At 38.3% G+C, this 21,206-nt stretch overlaps 1 protein-coding gene across 1 annotated transcript in view; it reads right to left on the reverse strand.

The window, feature by feature from the left end:
• Nucleotides 1–8,007, reverse strand: part of DGLUCY (D-glutamate cyclase) — a 36,230-nt gene extending 28,223 nt beyond the window's left edge. Inside the window, exons 1-2 of the mRNA XM_009648982.2 lie at nucleotides 7,941–8,007; nucleotides 813–924 (exon numbers count right to left, since the gene is read on the reverse strand). Of these exons, the coding sequence (XP_009647277.1) occupies nucleotides 813–915 (103 nt within the window). The 5' untranslated portion in view covers nucleotides 916–924; nucleotides 7,941–8,007. The remainder of the gene's footprint in view (nucleotides 1–812; nucleotides 925–7,940) is intronic.
• Nucleotides 8,008–21,206: the final 13,199 nt, after the last annotated feature.

Consider the following 21,206-nt stretch of genomic DNA (forward strand, 5'->3'; position numbering starts at 1 on the left):
CTGATGGAGAAGAAAATCATAATTTCAAGACTCACTACGATTCTATAAAATGACCCTTAACATTCTTATGTTATAGTAATGCTACTACACACAGCTTTGTTGCTCAGCTATTTGCCACAGTACTTTTAGTTAAGTTACACTTTAAAGGTGATCAGAACAATGACACAGTCTCTGCTTCTGTAAAAGTCCATCTGCAAGGCAAGACAGAAATCTGTTTTCCAGAATGCATTCAGTTATCTGAGTGTAAAACTATTTTTCCCTCCCCCTTATAACTCCCAATCTTGCTGAGTCAGTAATTTCCAACTTCTGAAACAAATGAAGCAGAAAACCACTTCTGTAACTATACGTCTCATTCTTCCACAAAGTGTATCTGATTCACTAAGTAGAGCAAGGTCTCTGTGAAGAACCCAGTATGTCATCCTACAAATGTGATAATACTGTATGCAAGAAAAGCCAGATTTGGTTAAAGATTTTTCCAATATTTTCTGCATCTGTAATTTCTCACTGACATAACTGGGAGGTGAGGAACACACTGCAAACTTTGAAAACAAAGTCCATGTACTTTACACAGCTAGGATGATAATATTTTCTCTGATGTAGTTTATGATTTAAGAACACCATGCCAGGTGCTTACAATGTGATTTCAGAAACACCCAAGTGACCTAAGAACATAAGTCAACTTAACATTTTCTTGTGTTTTACTTCTGTGCTTTTGATATTCCTACATTCCTTCACAAACAAAAAAAGAAAACACATAGCTAGGAATCTAAAATGGAGTAACTTTTGCACTTACAGCTGTTAAGTTTACCTACCCTCTGCCATTCCAGAAGTATTACTAATACTGAGTCTGTTGCATCGAATTACTCTTCTTAGCACATGGGGAAGGAGAGATTTCAAGCCTCCTGTCAAAATCATCTCTTCAGCCTTAACAGAAAGATAATTATAAATTTAAACAAAGCACATTTTTTTTTGACATTTTAAATTCTGATTTGCTGGAGAACTTAGCTTAAGTTTCCTCCTTGTGCTCCACCAAGTTGTTATCACTTGGAAATTCTAAGTTATAACCCAAAAGGCAGATCAAAGTCAAAAGGTTAATTCACTAACATTTTATGACTAATGCCAACTGAATCTTTCAATAAATTAGCCAGAGACATGCACTTTAACATTCAGGGTAAAATGCAAAGTTTTGCTGGCCTGTAATGTAGGAAACACATTTCTTTCCTCCCTGATAAATATTAATTTCCTGGAGTATTCACTTTTCCAAAATTCATTGTAACTTTAAAATTGCAAAAGCACAAATGGATTAACCTACCAAGCTATAATCTGTAATACTACTTCTCTGTTCAAAATGCTTTTAGACAATTAGCAATACAGTCTTGCGGTAATGAGAGAACTATATTCAGAAAATGTCATTTTAATACATTCCACACGCATTATACTTTTCAAATATTAATTATGTAGAAGCGAATACTCCTGTGGCTATTCTTCCACTGGGAAAGCAGATATATACATATTTAAGTCACTTGTCACACAATCTGGAGTAGGAACAGAGGCAAGTACCCAAATTACAATCAATACCTGACTCTTTTTACATCTTTTGGAGATTTAAGATATCTTTTTTTCTGCAATCCATTCAAAGTTCACACAAAGTTTTTCCCTCAAACTAAACTGCCTAATAACTAAAACGGGTTTATTACAACACTATTAGGAAAAAGTGAAAGATAGCTCAGGGTAAAATAATAACTTGGCTGCTATTGATTTTAACTTTGGTCACTTTTAAATAAAGAAACTGAACTATTCTCCAAGTAATCAAATTACCAACCTCCAAGTTTTTCTTTAATTCAGAAGAAGCCATTCCTGATGTCATTCATAGAAAGTAATAAATATGATAGAAGCTGTGCTGCTTTTTAAAAAAGATGCCAGTAAATTAATGTACAATGAGATGTTACAACCTTCTAGCAAAAGTTAACTTTTCTGTTAAAGGTCCACAGTTTTTGCACTATAACTATGATAGTGCAAAGTTTCACTGTCTCGGTGGAGTCGAATGTAAGTGAAACACTTTACTATGAAAATTTATACCTCTGAGCAACTTGTTCCTTAATTAACTTGAAGTAAGAGTAATAATATGTTTTGACTGAAATTATACTCTCATCATAGGTTGTCTGTCCAAAATGTTTCCCAAAGCTAGCAGAATTATGAGAGGTTAAGTTGGGTGGACTGAAATTTAGAGTAAGCTTTGTATCTATTCTTAATTCTGAAATCTTTATATAACATTGTCAGCCAAAAGAAATCAGTCTGCATCTTTTTTCTGAACTCTAACTTACTACTTTCTAACTCTTCTCATCTTTTCTGCTTTTACATTATCACTCTGTATGCTGCACAAAAAATGCTCTTCATTACAAAGTCATGAACCATTCCAAATACACACTTTAAAGACAACAAGAAATTGGATTTAGAAATGTAGCTGAGCTCTAATCTAGGCCTATAAGTGTCAGTTTAAGAGACATTATTCTTACTGCAAAAAGAATTTTTAACACCAGTCTGGAATTGTTCATTCAAGAAGTTTCAAATTAAATACAGTAATCCTAATAAAAAATTCCAGTTGTATTCATTAGATTCTTTCAGATTGTTTTTCTTTATTTCTATAGCTTTTCTTTATTTCTGAGCATCTTTGAAGCCATCTAAATAATCTACAGGATTGATGGCCTTAAGAACTTCTAGCCTACTTTGACTTGAAAGACAGTTCAGGAACCTACTTTGGGACAGAAGCTGTCTTCAGCTAGGTATTTTATACCAAATGCCCTGGTCTGATGTTGTGCAGGGCTGATTCTTCCCTCACAAAGTGTGTGGCTAGTAGCAGAAATGGAAGTACCTATGGGATTTTATCAGCAAACATTTAGGATCCTAAAAATTTTAGGTTCATATGACAGCAATGGCTAACAAGCTCCAGGACTGTAAATACCGGTAATGCCAAAATGTTGGCTGTAAGTACTGTACAGAAACACTTGGGCTTGTAGTCCCTATTTGTGAACCTAGGCCCTAGCTGCAAAGCAACATACATTGTTGATGTCTGGTTAGGAAATGAATAATTTAAACATTAACTTTGTATAAAAGCAGACTAATTCATCTCTTTCAAATGAGAGCTAAGACTCAACTTATGACCATTTGCTATCACTGAAGTTCCGGTGGTGATTTTATAAAACTATAGGCAAAATCCAATTGGATTAACATCCTGAATTATAACTTTAGGCCACTGTATTTGCTACACAATATTAATAATAGATTATGCTGCTGTTTTATTTTCTTAGTTGCTAAATTTGGATAGATGATAAAAACTGTTAGATGCTGATAGTAAAACCTAGTTTTTACTGACTTCTCCAGGAATGGCTATAGTCTCTGTGCGGTGTGTTATTTCCCTGTGCTAGGGGCATTGTCAGGTTTAGATTCTCCAACCATCCCTAGGACCTCCTGGAAAATCATTGAAGCCATCATTCCCGTTTGGAATGACAGGGGAGAAGCACCACGATAATTCACATCTTGCAGCATCTTCTCCACTTTGTCCCACCGGGATGCCTAATAAAGTGCACAGACTGACTCCACGGGGTCCTCAAGCAGCACCCTAACTGAGCGGTCTGGCACAGCTGTTAATCAGTTATCAGGATCTGTCTCCCAGCAGAGGTTTTTCAACTCAGAGAGTTTCACTCTGAGAGAGTTTCAGATAACCATAAGTATCAGTTATCTCATGGGGGTATGTTCGATCACGATACGGATAAGACAGGGTGCAGGGTAAGTCTTAAAAAGCCCTTAAGAGAAGATGCTGACAGAGCTTCTGAGATGGTTGTGGTGTCTGAGGGCATCCCATATGTTGTCCCCTCACTAAGGGACCCTAAGATCTGGCTTTCCAGTCTGGGTTGCCTTTAATGGAATGAACCTCTAAAGCAGACAGTCCTGGGTAACCAGTATTTGAAAATCAGGTCATTTACTGGCTGTATAATGACAAACTTCATACTTAAAGCACCCAGTCTGAGAAAACCCTTGTTCTAAGTCATGTTGCTTACATCAGACTCCCTGACTTACAGTACCAACAATGAATACTGTAAAGCTTCATAGCACTGAAGTGTCAAGATCACTCCTAAAGAACCTTTTCTTAAACATTTGGTTCCAGATTAGAAGCACAAAACCCACTTTTCTTTTTAGAGGTTTACATGAAGATTCAACATATTTCATGAGTATTTTGAGTTTTACATGCTGAACTTAAATGAATAAGTATTAAAATATATTGCTATCTGACACACTAAAATGGCACTTACCCACTATAGATTTGTGGGCACTGCCATACCCTGAGCTGTGCTTCCAGATCTTGACAAGGATGATTGAACTTCAAAGCTGGAAAGAGACAATAATGTACAAGAATGATCTATAGGAATGATGTAAGGAACTGTGTGATCAGACAGTGATGGCGGTATGGCATATACCATATTAGTAGTTCAGAATAATCAATCAACTTGTCAGAAACAATATTGTATTGAAATGACATTATATTAAAAAGATATATATATATTCAGGAAAAAACTTTTCTTTGCATCAAAGTGGCAGTCAGGAAGTACAGATATCTAACAGTTTTGATAAAAATCCTAAACTGATCTTGGATCTGGTTTTAATAAGTAACATAAAATAGTTAGGTGACATCTTCATGAAGTATATATCTGCGTAGCACCACTCCAGCAGAGTTAAGCAGATCCACACAACCTGATTAATCTGGCCCAGATGATTTGCAAAATATCCCATTACCTGAAAAATAACAATTTTCAGGAAGGCCAGATTTGGAGGGTGGCTATCTTTTTATTCAGAAATTGTGATCAATTGTTGCCATGAGAAGCTCTAAGTCATCAACCACTTCTACATGCTGTTCTTAGCATGCTAACTGAGTATGGGTGACTGATCTTTGCTAAGGTGATTGGAATGGGACTGATTCTAAGCCTCATCTTTATAAATGATTGTAAAGATTATGTGCTATTTCCCCTGAATCCCACAACTCATGTTAGGAAAAAGGCATGTTGAGAGGTATCTTACTTTGTCCTGTTAAAAAACCTTGCAGCTCTCAAGAGGCGTACCCTTGCCTGTCATGATTTGGAGATTCACTAGTTTCTATCTTTAAGCCTTGCCTAGTAACAAAGTTAGTTACTGTATATCAAGGCAAGAGTTAAATATTCAACAGTAATGCTTGGAAAAGGTGACCAATACCACCCACCTTTGCCAAATAATCTCCAACCCAACATGAAGCAAGTAAAATGCGGTTCCAGACAAGATTTAACGAAGGGGTTGCCTTGTCTTTCATATGACTTGTATGATGGACAGAGTAGCCTCTTTGCACCACCCCACTCTTCTGCATGCCCTGGGCTATTTCTCATTCCCTCCCTCTTTCTTTTGTCTATGGGGTGCCTGTGTCTCTGCTTTTTTCCTCCCTGAGTTCAGACCTCTTATCTTCACCACTCCAATCTGGACTGACCGTCATAGGGCTTGCTTCCTTGGTTTGTCTGACTGCATCCTCTGCAACATCGGAGCTTGGATGTCTTCTCTCCTCTCATTAGCTCTTTTTAAGTCATATGCTTGCTGTATCTCTCAATTGTACCTCAAACTCTCTCTCAGTTTTCAAGCTTAAGTGAGCTTTTCCCATTCTCAGTCTGAGACAAAATAATCTGACTTCAGAAATCATAAAACACAATAAATGCACAAATGGTTTCCTACACTTGTAAGATGCAGCCTCCTCTGAACTTTAATATCTACACCTACATGTGTATGTGTGTAGATGTATATAGATCCACTTTTAATATTACAGATAGGCTTGGATTAAGCATAATTTTTCTAATTCTTTCTTCCTTAATTTTTGACAGCAGAACCACCAGCTTGCCTTGCAAAGTTACGTATCTGTACATTAAACTGCTGATTAAGCTATAGTTTATAAAGCATTTTTACAATCTGCAGAGCATAATCTCTTTAGAGAAAAAGAAGGAAGTGCAGTAAGTGAAACATTTTATATTATCTTAGAGGTTTCAAAATAAAAAAGTGAATCTGTAAATTTTGCAGATATTTAAACATGAGCACAGATTCTTTCCAGGCCCACACTGTAAATTATTCATTACTGAAGAAAATAGAAAAATGTCATTTAAGTGTCAGAAAGATTACCGTTGGAGAGGCAGTGGGTGTGTCCGTACCGCTGTGCTAAGCCACACCAGATAAAAATGAATCAAAAAATCATATAATAACACAAAAGGATTGAAACATCCTTCAGAATTGCCAGTGTGACTGCTTCGCCTTTACACCTGTCAAGTAAATTCGTGAAATAAAACTACAAACATATAGTATGTCTGTGGTTTTAGAAATGGATCACTTGAGAAGAAACAGCCTGTAAAAAGTACTGCTGATAAGAGTAACAAGCAAGTCAGCTTGAAGGCTGCGAGGCAGTTAATACCAGTTTCTGCTGTCACAGATGACAGCTCCGTTTCTCCAGCGGTATTGATACACTAATAAGAGTATGGTTTAATGCAGTGACTTTGTTTAAAGTATAAGCTAGAGACTTGCTTGCAAGGAGCCCAAAGGCTCTTACGAAACACAGTCTTGCATCATTTATATCACTTTTGTCCTATTTTCAGTTTTAAGTTTGATAATAAGAATGGGTGGTGGCATGTGCAGGTTCATTGGCCAAAAAAGTGCAGGGGTCACTACTTAACTCCACTGGGCGGGTTTTCCTAGGTATGTCAGGCAGATAGCTTACCCAAAGCTACAGCCGCACAGCAGGGGAACGGGAACCATGGCCCAGCCCGCGGGCTGCCTTTACTGACACATAATGGAAAGTAAACTAAACTAATTATTATCTAACAAACCCTTTGTGTACTAGGCCTTGCCCTAGTATGAATATGGTTACAGAGGTCTGCTAACGTAAACATAGTTTAAAATGACTTGCTGCTTAATCATCAGGCTGATTTGAAATTCTGCCGAGAGACTTCTGTGAACAGCAGAAACTTCTCTGAAAATTCTCCAACACGGCCTCTCAGTTATATTTGTGATGTTTTATTTGAAGAGTCAATTAATGATCCTTTTTCTCCCCATCTGCTGTGAATCCTTTCAAAGCACAGAAGTGCTTTGTGTATCACTCCAAAGAAGAAGTGCTTTGTGTATTTTCAGACAGCAGCTCATCCAGCAATTTAAGATTTAAGTTCACATTTGAAATACAGGGTACTCGCCTTTGAAGTTTATGCACTTTTAGATGAGGGCTGGAAATAGAAATTGAAATCAAGTTTCCATTAGTGTTCTCTGTGCTGCTTAAAGCAGCTAGCCTACACTCAAGATCCTGCAGATTGTGTCAGGATGAGAAACTGATGATAGAATCAATGTCTCTTTGATGCAATCTTGTTTACTTGCAAAAAAGACACACAACGTTTAGTGTCTCCAGGTATATTAAGAACAGATAACAGAAAGCAATCACCAATTCCAAAGCAGCCATTTCAGACAGCGCTGCGTGTTAGTGCCACACGTCTTGCACAGGCTCCCTGAACTTCCACCACTGCATTTGTATTATTTTACACTCAGCTTCTGCTCTGGGACAAAATAGTTTCTCAGGTGGAGAAATATGGGCAGAGACTAGAGAATTGTTGACACAGGGGCCCTGCCCTTGCATGGGCACAATCTATGCAAGATCTCAGTTGTTTAGGCTATTTTATCCCACGAAGGATGAGGCTTCATGATTTCACACACCCTTCCACACCCTAATACCTACATATCCTGCCCCATCATCTTACAAAAACACATGACCAACAAGCTTTAAAACAGCCACCTCAGTTATGTGCACCTTTGGCAAGATTCAGTATGAACATAAAAGGAGACAAGGACCTTTATTGAGATCTAAAAATGCCTTTGACTTTGCTGACAGGAATACTTACCAGCTGCAGTAGGAAGAGACAGCAAATGATGTACCAGAGGTTGTTTTCATATAAGATGACAAGAAGTGCTTATTCAACTTGAAGAAACTGAAAAAAACATGAGGGTGGCATTTAAATATAGTTTCCCAATCTACACTGAGCTACAGAAGATCTTTAGAATCGCTCCATGATTCTCTGGGCTGGGTCTAGCCACCAGTTCTCTATCTTGGCCTCTTCTGGCGCTGAGACAGCCCAAGGATGCAGGAGGACCTTGCCTGCAGGCCACCAGTGTCAGCCTCTCCCCCACCGCCTGAAGCAGCACTGGCCAGCTAGCGGGGCACTGTGTGCTGGAGCCAAGGCGACGAGCGTTGGCTGGATAAAAATTGCTAAGGTGAGGAAAAATTTTCTTCCCAGTCTTACTCATGCAGAATGAAAGCAGAAGTCCATAGGACAAAGTACAGTGACTTGTACTGCTTTATTTGCAAGGCAGCAGCCACAGGTGCTTATTTTCATAAGAAGTACGTTACTGCCTAGGTGACACCCAGTCATGTCATGCATGGTCACAGGGCTGACGGGGTGCCCTCCCAAGGAATTCCATCCACGCCAGCAGGTGAGTGGTGTTCTGCTCCCTATGCACCATAAAAATACTACCATGCTCCCCCGAAAACGTGCCATGCTCCTGCTGCCAGGTCATGCAAGCTACCCCCAGGATTATGCCATTTCTTTTGGGTTCATGTCTGCTAAGTCACTGCAAGCAATGCTCCTCAGATATGGTCACTAAAGGAATGACTGCAGCTTATGTATTTACACAAAGATAGTGTCCTTGAAATGTGGGTGTCTCAGTAGGCTGTGTCTAGGGAACCTCCAGTGAACTGTACCTCTCCAAACACTACCAAGTACTAACATCTTTGCCTCCACAAATATCTCTGATGGAGAGATACTGACTTGCAATGTTCCACTGCTTCCTTCAGCTCTTAGACCAAGAAGAAACTATGAACAGCTCGAAAGGACCAAGCATCACTTCCCTGACAGAACTCCTGGCTTAGTCAATGCTATGTGGATAACCAGGTGAGTCAGCAGCAAGCTCTGCAAGAACACCTCGCTGCAACTTCCAGGAGTAAGTGTAGATAAAGTGCTGTTAGCAACTGTGCTACGTGATGGCAAATGGTGTGCACTTGGACTGCTATTTTATCTTGGAGTGGCCATGCTGCCCACATATTAAATGTTAATCTGCATCAAGGATGCCTGGACAGCTCTGTTCTGCAGCAGCCATTCCAATTGGAAAGGCTCCATGAGGTTCCAGACAAGTTATGGCTGCATTACTATGTTTTCATTACTGCATACCTGACAACTATGTGGCAACTATAGTTGTTGTGATGATCCGGAAACTGCCCTTGATGGTCTGTTTGGTGCAGCCAGGCACCTGCAGACACATTTGCACGCTACCTACAAGAGCTCAGGGCCTGACTGACCAATGCTGAGTAGAGCAGCATGATGAAAAGGAATAGTGATAAGCAGTAATATCAACAATCAGACATAGACTCTAAGGCTGACAGTGACCACAACCCCTACGGAGAAGAGTGCTCCTTTGTCTCTAGTGAAGCTGCCCAAGCTCTAGAAACCACAGATTTGACATAATTATTTGGTAGACTGCATCACAGAGCATCGTGTGACTCAATGTTGTAGCTCTGTTCGCTATTCAGTGGCTTATACAATACACTGCCGTGTTCAATGCAGATACAGCAGACAGAGGGAATATCTCAAACCACTGCCTTCACGAATTTGAAAAACCACACCGTTCACCTTTCTAGCTCAAAGAATCAATCCTGAACTTTTACTGCTTTTCCTTATGTTCCGTGAGTAAATAGAGTAAGACCTGCAGGCCTATCACCCTCACACCTTTTATCACCACTAAAATATTTTTTTTAAAAAAGCAGCTCAGTGTTAAAGAGATGACTCATAATGCTGCAGCATCAGTTAGCTGACTTGAAAGAGATGTTAATGTCATCATTTTGATTTTCATTACCAAACAATAAGAAGGTAAGGGCTGAAAATGTCTTGCACATCTATTGCCTCATTTTATATTTTAAAAATACAAATAAGCTACAGAGGCCGGTGTATCTTGGTGTGCTCTACTTCTAAAATTCCATTTTAATACAATTTGGGCCCATATTTTGTATACAAGCAACACAGAACAAAATTTAAGTTATTACTACCTTTTGTTTATTTATTTATTTAGGGCGTTGTTCCCAGATATGGTTGAGGTAATATGTATAAAACCCTGCCTCAGGGACTCAAACCTATAGTACTTCTATGAATTTAAGTAACAGAGATAAGTAGATGAGTAGTCCTACAGAGTTCAAGGACAGATGAAGTGCTTAAATGTTTGCTGTATTGTACTTCATCTGCGTAAGTGTTTGCATACAAGCCATATACTATACACAGATCTGAGTAAAGAAAGATGTGACAGAAAAGTTAAAGACAGAAAAGATACAAGCAATACACATGCTTTTTATAAACACATCTGTATGGAATAAGCTAACTCCCTTGATATAAAATAAGTTATAATCAGTATTAATGAACCATACAGTTCAGAAATGAGGTTGAGCTTTTCTTTTGTCTGCTTAGCACCTATTGATCCTTTTTTCTGGTTTCTGTATACATGCCAGATAGGCAATTGCAGTAATGTACCTTAACATTCCATAGCTTCATCTAGGAGGTGCTTTAAGTTATTAAGTTTTGAATAACCATTTTTGTTCTTGGATTTTTTTCACATCACTTATTGTATATCCTAAGTATGTAGAGCGTGCTAAATTTTGTTTTATTTCATTTTCAAATGGGAAAAGACTCTTGGCTTGTTTGAGCATTAGGTTTTGATCTGGCTGAATTTTCCTCCTTCTCTGAAATGTATTTTCACTTTCCATTACATCATAATGCCTTAAGAGTTTCATGGTATGGATTAATGCATGAATAAAGTCCAAATAATTCAAAATATTATTACAACAGTATTCTTCAGAAGATAGGATCAAAGCTACATCAAGCCAAGTGTCCTGACTTTGACAGTGGCCAATAAGGCATACCTAAGGAAGAGTTTAAAATCAGAGCAAATATTGACAAAACTTAGCTGGTATATCCTTCCAGCATTCCATGACCTGTGGTTCAGGAACATCTGAGATAAGGGTGATTTCTTTGTTTGTAGAGGTTAATATAAAAACTGATAGCCAAGTGGACTTTATCCCATATAACTGCAGTTTACAACATATCATATGGATTCCAGTAGCTACCTCCTAAATTAATTTACTTGGGGAACAGTCTAGATGCAAAAGCCAAGAATTTTACATGGACTGTTTTATTAGGATTCCAGTTCCAAAGCTAATATATTAGAATGCAATCTACAAACACAGACACTCCTTTAATCCTAATTCCATAAATATACATCCTCTTGAGAAAAGCATCTTAGAAGAGTGTTCCAAATACAATTAATTAGCTATTACCGGCAATATCTCCTCCCAAAGAAGGATCAGACTACACAGTAATATGCAGTGAAAAAAGACAAGACAAATTAAAAGCACTCAGCAGCTTGCATTAATGGGCTCTGAGTCTAAATGCACAATTAAAATAAAGCATTCACATTTGCAAAAAGTGAACTGTGAAAATATATGGGTTTTGTCTCCGAAAGATTAGTCAAATGTGGGGTTTTGACTGTGGGGGAAAAGGGAGCAGTGAGTTTGGTTCAAACCTAGGCCTATTTAGCTAGCTTCTCTTTTAATATAATTAGTATGAAGACACATTTTTGGGACCACCTACAATTTTGAAAATGGAGCATGTATTTAGGATCAGCATTTCTGGACAGAAAAAGATAAATCTACAAAATGGATAATTGCTTAGCTACTTGGAAATAAAACCAAACAAAAAATCATATAGAGCAGGGTATATTCCATGATATATTGCTATATCATACCTATCAGGGAGTATTTTTAATAACATGCAAAGATGGAAGAACATTATCATTCAAATATAGGCTGAAGGCATTTCTCACTACAGAAAGGAGAGGTTTTGAATCAGTTTAAAGCAAGATGAACAGGCATCAGTTCCTAGAACTTGCTATGATTTCCAGTTGGACTGATGGAGCAGTAGAAGATGGCTGTTAAAAAAAATAGTTACTACAACTAAAACATTTGAAAAGATGATGGTACCTAATGACTTCCAAACTCCATTCTCTACTGATAGATTTCCCTACTGGAAATCTCTTCTCTGTTCTCATAATACTCGTCTTTGTAAATTAACTGACTTGGACATAGCAAGTTTGGTATACAAAGCTAATTTTGAATCTCTTAAGCACTTCAGACTGCAGATATAGGAGATATACAATCACTGTGTCCACGAGAAAATTGTCAGAAATAGTACAAGTTCATTGGAGCATGAAAATACAAGACTGGAAAGAAGTGAGACTTTCTTGCTTGACATCAAAAATATAGTTTACCAGAAGGCATATAAAAGAATACAAAACCATATACAAAAATTAGCAAATGTGTGTTCTCCTGATCAAACAATAAACATCCTTCTTTTTTTTTTCCCATTTACTGGAAAGTTTAAAAAATAAGCATTCTGAGTAGATCCAGTTTCAGTTTGGAAAATATTACACAGTATTTTCCACTCCTTTTGAAGAAGGAAACCATCGCGATCAGTACGTGGTTTCAAACTCTAGGCAAAAAAAAGTGTGCGCATATATATGTAATCTATATGCATTCATTCCATGGTTGGTCACATAAAGCAAACTGTTCTCAATTAAAGGGAGTTATTTCAAGACTGCATAAATTTAACGGAATAAGAGTCCAAAATGAATATCTTATAGTTCAAAGAATAGAATGATCTGTATGTGACTTTCCCACGGTTACTAAGTATACAAAAGAAAATACGCAAACCAAAGTGTATTAAGCAGGCATTGTTTAGGATATAATCTATGTATATTAAAAATAGCTAAGAATATTAACGGACATGCATCTAACTTCAGTGACCTTGGGTTCATGTGCTCTGCAGAAGTCACACATCTCAAATGCCTTTCTTAAAAATAAACAGGAATAGAGAGGACACCGTGCTTACAGATAGCCCATTTTGTTGCCAATAGAGACACATTTTTGATGGACAACCAATTTCTGACCTTTATAGTAATTATCAGATTCAGTGAAAAAGTCAAAATTTTCCCAGTTTTCGGTTGTGTTCTAAGGGCTTTCATCATAGCACATTAATGAGAAATTTTGGGGGGCGCCTTTTTGTGCTGGATCTGTACATTGCTCAGCACAAAGGCATGCCAATCTATAGCAAGGGCTCTTCAGCATTACGGCAGTGTGACGTAATCTCTTACCTGCACTGAACACTTGGCCTGTGACTAAAAGGATAAGCATACGTTTCTAATTATAGATTGAAACTTCTGCTGAAAATAACCTCAATAACACTGATAAAATAACATTTATAATTAATTCATTAGATCATTTTGTAATAAATCAGAATACATTTGTTGCTTCTTTGAAACAGCTTATGAATATTGTAGGTAACTTGACTGCTGGGATATTTACTGCATGAATATGTGGACTTAATAGATAGATGCAAGACAAGCAAATAACCAGGCAAGACAAGAGATAAGCCTCTCTGAAGTAAATAGCTAAAGATTACCAATGAACATTCAATGAACAGGGGATAGTAAGATCATTAATAAGACAGATGGGCAGACTTTCTTTAAACGTTTTGGTTTTATTGTTATTCTAGATAAGGCTGTTTTAATAAGACTATATGATTTCTGTATTTGTAGTAGGGTCAAAATAGACTGAATTGTAGCCCAATGCTTCCAACTATGCAAGAGGATGCCTGTGAAGCTTCAACCCAGAGAGGTAAGAGCATTAAAAGGGAGAAAGAAGTGATGATGTGCAGATGCGCCGCATCACCTGCAACGATGACAATAGCATCCTTGACTCTGTTAATTGAAGACAAATGGATGTTGCTGCTACTGTAGCAGAGGCAGGGAGTGGGGGGGAAGGCTGCTCTCTTGGGCGTGTGGGTGGGGGTGAGAAGGCATTTACTTCTGCAGAGAAAGAGAGGAACTGGGAAGATTAGGCAACTGTTGCCTTAGAGGAGAAATTACTACTTTATCATGGGGTATCTGAAGTCAGAAGGGGTACATAAAAGGCTACAGAAAGCATGGTCCTGGTCTGGCTTGAAACACAAGATTAAATAAGGGATTAACACTTGCTCTGTGTTTGTTAAAAGTGGGGAGAGACTCATGATTTTTGCAGAAATCCCCTTCATCTTCTCCCTATATATCCATCAAAGGATAGTACTCCAGGGTGCGCTGCAGCAGGTCCATGGCCAACCCCAAACGATTTACAATTCTGTTGCTTTGGTACTTGCTATCCAAAAGTAGTTATTTTGTCTTATGTATAAACCAAACCAGTACCTCATGCTCATCCACTGTCTTTAATCACATAGCTTTCTAAACAAAAATATTGTCACACACTGGAACAGTTTAACCAACTTATTATCTAAAGACTTAGAAAAATAATGGAAAGCAGTTCACAACTCACTACTACCCAAATCCAAATGCTTTGGTGGGAAGACATTGTAAGGCCATGTTGCAGATGAACTCAGAGAACAAGTGAGTAAGTTGAAGTCATACCCCAACTTCTCCACATCGTACAAGTAATCCTAAGAATCTGTGGGAGTCACCTCACTTGACTTCCCATTTTGAAGATGCATCTCGCTAGAGTTGTAGGAAGGCAACACTGAGTCCAATGGGAAGCAAGTAATTTACTACAGGGTTTCTGTAATGACATGGTGGATTCAGTGTAATAAATATCTGGTTGAATAGGAATGTGTTCTTTTGAAGCTGGAGAAAGATGTAGTATTAGTGTAAATCTTCATTAAATCGGGGGGGGGGGGGGGGGAAGGCGGTTGAAGTAGCTCGGTTAATGGACTTATTTACAATGTCAATAATCTGCACTGCTGTAATGTTCCCCATCAATACGTTAACAAGCAGTCACAACAGAAAAGTAACTTTGAATGGGACATGTTGTAAGGAGGAGGATGATGCCAAACCTCTCTTGTAGACAGACTTAATAAATGACAGCCAAAGGAAAATTGCTTAATGGGACATTTCTTTGCATAGAAGTCTAACACTTCAGAGAAAACGCAAAGCCTGAGTAATTTACAAAAGAAGTGTAAAATACCTTCTGACCAAACAGGGTTTTGATATCCTCTTGAAAGACTGTCACAGCGAACACTCTACACTAGAAAAGAGGTGTATTGAAACTGAGGGTTCTAACTTCTAAATAACGTAGGTTTCCCCTATAAGGCCTTTACCTAAGCAAAATGAAAAATTGAGGCTGTGCATGGGTTACTGAAAGCTGAAAAACCTGTCAGTGCATAACCTGTACCTACAGCAAATATTTACTGGACATTTTGAGGTGGGGGGACTAATGCTTCACCTTCTGGGTTTGCCTATGAAATAGGGGCAGATCCAACACAAGCATGGAGGAGCTAAAAGGTAACAATTCTTCACTCTTTTTTAACTAAATTGCTATGGGTCATTAGATGAAACCAGCAAATGCCAAAGTCAAAGCAAACAAATCGAGGTCTTTATTCATAGCCTGCACAGTTAAACCTTAGAAGTTTCTTACCACAGTTTGTCGTGACACTACACAGCTGCTATTGAACAGTGCTGGAGATGGAACGGGGAGCTAGACATACCCTAGTTTGTATCCTCTATCTCAGTATGTAAGTATGGGATGAAAATTTTAAGAAAAACAGTAATGAAATGATAGAATTGATGGGTATGGTTAGGCATACAGTTTACAGTGCCGGTGTCAATTACGCAACTTCAGTTAAAAATCCCATTTTTTTTTTCCATATTGAAAATTTCTAATTTATTATTATAGGTACTGGTTTTGTTATCTGATTTTGCACAGTAGCATTTTATATCTGCTGTGTTTTCATGGAATCATGTTTATCTACTGTTTTTATAATCCTTTTTATTTTTTCCTTCTTTAAAACTAAGGGTAATCCTTCAAATCTTTCATCAAAACATTTTCCTTGTCCTTTTAAAGGAGTTTTTAGTTGTAATGCCGCTTATATTAAATCTTATTGTATTATGTTCTATAATACTATATTACACTGTTTTAAGAGGTGCCTTCCAGTCACCTGACATAGTACTTGAAACTAATGGGAGTTTTTCTATTTTTTTCTGAGAAGCTCCAAGTTCCTTCCAAATGCCAGGAGATATTCCACCTGAGTCTGGAATATATTTCTCTTAATATATCCATCTGTTTCAGGATTTTCTCTTCTGTTATTTCAATTCATGGGAGCATCTTATCTTTTTAAATTTAAAAGAGTAGGTTCAAAATCAATAACCATAAAACTTTTGTCAAGGTAAAGGAAAAAGGAAAAAAAGGAATCTCTGCAATATTGTTCACTTCATTAAATCTCTTTTTTACTCTATGGTAATTTAACAGATGCAGTATCTTTAAATAAGTCAGTAGAAAAAAGTTATGGAAATGAATTTACTAGTTTTCATTTATGCTTTTCAAAAACTGCCTTTCCCCCTTCATTTTATGTGACACTTCTTTTCACTTACCTCCTTTTCGGTAGGCTCAATTTAAGAACTACAATGCATACCTTTAAGCTCTGCCACTTAATCACTTTTTTTTCTCATGTTTTTGCTTCCTTCTTTTGGGGGTGGAAAGCATGGCTTCTGCAACTGTCAGGACGTGCTCATGGTCTCCACACTGACTTAAAAATTTTAATTTCCTCATCTCTAGCTTTCAGATCATCTTGATTAGCTTCTCCTTTCTCAAGTACCCTTCTCCAAAGTTTACAGTCAATTTTCAAAATAGTGAGAATTCACATGTGAGCCTTCTGAAAAGGATTTTGAGTTTAATTACACCGCAGTCAGTATTACTCGGAGGTTTAATGACACCATTATGTAGAACAGTCCCCTGTGTTTCTTCCAACAAATTTGAAAATAATTTCAAATTGTTGTGAGTGAGTGAGGATTAGGATCCAAAAGTCAATTGTTTGTATTAACTGGAAATTCCATCTCTGTCTCGCTTAAGCATTTAAGCAGATCAGAAGTGGAAATAAATCCCTATTTCTGTTTTAATAGATAGTGCTGTTTCTTTCCCCCCCTGGACAGCGTTCATTCATTTTCTTTTTCCTCATCAGAAACCAAGTAACAAACCAAATATTTTTACTGTTTCTCTTTTATAGCCATGTAGATTTTCAACAATTAAACTTTTGAAAGTGTTGGCTGGAATACTAGTTGTAACTGAATAAAAAATAAACAAATGAATTGTCAGTGAAGAAATGAATACTAACTGAAACAGGACTTAAGTTTAATCAAAGATGTAAGCCTAGAATCAGTCACACATCTTCACTTACATGTACTCTTTCAAGAAACGATCCATTTCCTGACAGAGTTGTACCACTTCCGTTAAGAGAATTATTAGGCTTGGATGCTTAGCATAACTTCTCCTTTCATGGTAAGACATTGAGTGGGTTTAGAGATAAAACTGTTGGCCAGAGCAGTTTCATACAAAAATGCTTTAAACAGCAAATTTACCTACCCAATCTGCTTTTCTGACAGTTATCAAGCACAAAATGTTCAATGGCAGATTAAAAAAAAAATCAGAGAATATATGTGAAGTAGAAACTAGAACTAATACTGTACTAAAATCTCACACACAATCTGTTTCATGTCATGACTGTCTTTCACGGGGAGTCCTTCCCTAAATTCATTTCTTGGTTTCCAGAATTTGATCCTCTTTTTCCCTTGCTGTGCAAATGTTCTCCGTGGAGTGATTAAGGGGAACATTTTGTATCATCTGGCTTTCCACCATTTGTACTTTGAAAAGAACACCTATTTCTGTAACAATTCAATGACCGTAAAGAAAGCACCAGATGCCTCCAACTTTAGCTCCATAGAAACTACGTTTTTCATACGCAGCTCCCCTTCAGAAAGAAGAAAGGAGATCGAGTACCTCAAAACTGTAAGGCAGTGCCACCCTGGAGGCACGCAGCTACAGCACTCATTTTCTTCTCTCTCTCTCTCTCATTTCCTCTCAGCAGTCTGTACGCTGAGCATTTCGATTTCACCCCAGCCCTCCAACCAGCTTGGCACACCACCTCTTTTAGAACCAAAAAGGAAATGTTGTGACACTTTTTCTTAAATGAAGTTCAATAATATCTTTCCATGTGGGTATTTCCCACAATATTTTTTTCCTCCCTCTCTTCACAATTAGGAATGGCAAGTAAATACACATATTTTTGAACAGTTGTGTTGTGGGGTAGAGAAGGGACATCTATCTTTAGAACTCTGTTACTCCATGTTCCCAAACTTGCAGCACATGCTCAGCCCAAACACTGAACTGTTGGTTGATTGACCTGTCAGGTTGCTCTTATCGTACACATGAATATGAAAACGCTACTTAAAAAAAAATGCATTTACGCTATGGAGGGAGAGTGGCTCTGCATCACCCCTTCGTTTTTAATCATTTTTACATCAAATTTTTTCCTTTTAACATTGGAGGGGTTATTTATTGAATGTGTATTGTACAAATTTTTTTCAGTGTCATAGCACACACACAGATATTTAAAATGCAAATAACATTTTCAGTCAGTTTAACTGCACCCAGAGCTGTGCTTCTAAAGGCAGAGTTTACATAGTAAGGGTGGTTTTACGTCTCCAAACTATAAAGGAATCTCTTACAGACTATTCCGTACTCCCCGTGGGTCTATAGCCCATCGTTGTTTCTGTACTTTCACATGCCTGCTTTGGCTGCAGGCTCAAGCCAAATTTCGTCTCTCATCTGACTCTGTGACTGCCTGTGTCAGTGATTTAAATGGGACAAAGGGAGAATCTGAGTGCTGGCACATGACTGTCCATACTTCTGACTGCTGGCATGCTTTTGGGAATGGTTGGGCCCCAGACTGGTACTCTCCCAGGCAATGTCCTCGTACAAGTTGGGGGCTGGCATAGCTCAGTAACGGTTTGCAATCTGTATAAATCTGTAGGCATTATGGAAAAGGCCACCCTGTTCTGAAGAGGAACGAATTTAGCTGTATGCATGCAAGCTATGCCATGCTATGTCATGCCACTTGCGCTGACGCCTAAAGAACAAGTCTTAATTGGCTTTATTTTCTGGTACAGATGTAGCCTGTATGTTTCCAGCTACCTGTAAAACCTACCTACCCTTAAGGCTGACAAAATTGTGTCCTTTTACAACTAACCACAAAGCCATGTGATACTGCTTCAGAGACAAAGGTGATGGAGGTAATGAAACCAGCTCGCTATGCCTGGACCATTCCACTGAAGGTAGGTCCACTCTTAAATCAAGCACATGACCAAGTTTAATCCTCCACTGCTCCCAAAAGTTCAGCTGAAATGAAAGCTTGAGCATAGTCTTGTGCTCATGGACTACTGACAGGAGGTTTAGGATTTCAGTGCAAGTACAGCTCATTTGTCTGTCAAAAGGTGGGATTCTTTCCAAGCATTTAGTCGCGCTGCTTTGCTGTTTCTGGACATGACACGAGAATCCCACTGCAAAAAATATTCTAACACTGGAGAGACTGTTATGTAAAACAATCTTAATTTCTTTAATGGAATGACCATGTTGCAGAGGTACTTTTTCCAAGGTGCAAGCAAATCAGCGGGTCCCTCAGTGGTAACAATGAACTTTCACTTCATGCAATAGTACTTTCCAAGCCCAGTCACATCTGAAACCTAAATACGCAGGGTAATCACTGTGTCCTGCTATATGCATAGTCAGAAGCAGCCACAATGGATCATTAACCTTGGTTCGATGTTTTAGGGGGATCGCCTCATTCTTTAAAGCTGTTTTAGTGGAAACTTAAAAGGAGAAGAGAGATTTTAGCCCGAGGCACATAAGCAGATAAAGTCTGTCAAGCTAAGAACATCTGAAACCACGACTATTAGCAATTCCTGGATTCATTGCCAGCTGCAGTCATGCTGAGTGCTAGTAGGGAACAGAGGGGAGTCAGATTTCAGTTTCTCTCTTCTGAGGCTGCCAGGGACAGTTAGTCCAAAGTGTAGGCTAAGCAGAGCCACTGGATGAAATATACTCCTAGTCTCTTTTAACATGTAACACCTGGGACACAGAATAACCAGAAGCAGTTGTTACTCCTTGTAAAGAAGAAGTAAAACTGACACTCCTCACCAGTTGTACAAAGGAGCTATTAGTTACAAAGATGCAAAAATGTAATTTAACATGAACTGTATCAGTTTATTTTGTATTTTCATTATGTTCCCTTTTGTAGTTTAATATGCTGATGTAACATTTACTGTCTCTGCAATAGAGAGGCTTCTAAAATCAAGGGACAAAAGTTAGTGAATCAGTTATTGTTCAGTTTGAAAACACCTTGTGTGATCAGACTTTCTACATTTATAGTCCTGATACAATACTGTCGGAAAGGCAGTAACTGGATGGACATTTTCAATGAAGTTATGTGTGTACCACACGCTACAGGGAGACACCTCAACAGAACACCTGCAGTGCTTTGTGGAAAACACCTTCAGAAGTTTTACCAGGAATACCATGAAACCCTTAGATAGTATTTTTAATTTCTGGGAAGAAAACCAATCCCAAAAACGCCCTTAAACCAAGGTCTGGTATTTAAACAATTCTATAGTAGAAACCGCTTATCAACTTTAAGCCGCTCAGCTCAATCTCTCTACAGGCAACTATAGAAATGGGTGTATGTATATATGTAGATGCATTTTTTATATATATGTGTACAAACATACACACACCCCCAAAAATATATATAATACTGGAACGTAAATAAAGGATTAACAGAAGACATTTTATTTCATTGAAGTTTGATGTACCAGAATCAGACGCTGCGTGAACACAGCCGCTGTATGTGACGTGGCATTGCAAATTAGCACCTCGTTATACAGTATCAAAGGATAGGAAGCATCAGCATTCAAAACCAACAAGTCAGAAATTACTGTAAATAAGAAACGGCGAGAAAAGCGGTTTGTGTGATCTGTCTCAAGGAAATGTGGACTGCTTTAGACGTATCAGATTGGTCCCAAAACATAACGGACTGAGAGGCTGAAGTGAGCTGAACAGGTCTAATATGATTCAAAACACATCTTCCTCAAAACCGAGACCAAAACCCGCTGTCCGGACTGGGTGTCCCACGCAGCTACCGGGACCGAATGAACGTGCTCCTAAGGGGCAACGCCAGCCGGGTACAGGACGCGCCCGCCCCGCGCCC

The sequence above is a fragment of the Egretta garzetta genome, unplaced genomic scaffold, assembly GCF_000687185.1.
Source record: "Egretta garzetta isolate BGI_Z169 unplaced genomic scaffold, ASM68718v1 scaffold361, whole genome shotgun sequence".
NCBI classification, from domain to species: domain Eukaryota; kingdom Metazoa; phylum Chordata; class Aves; order Pelecaniformes; family Ardeidae; genus Egretta; species Egretta garzetta.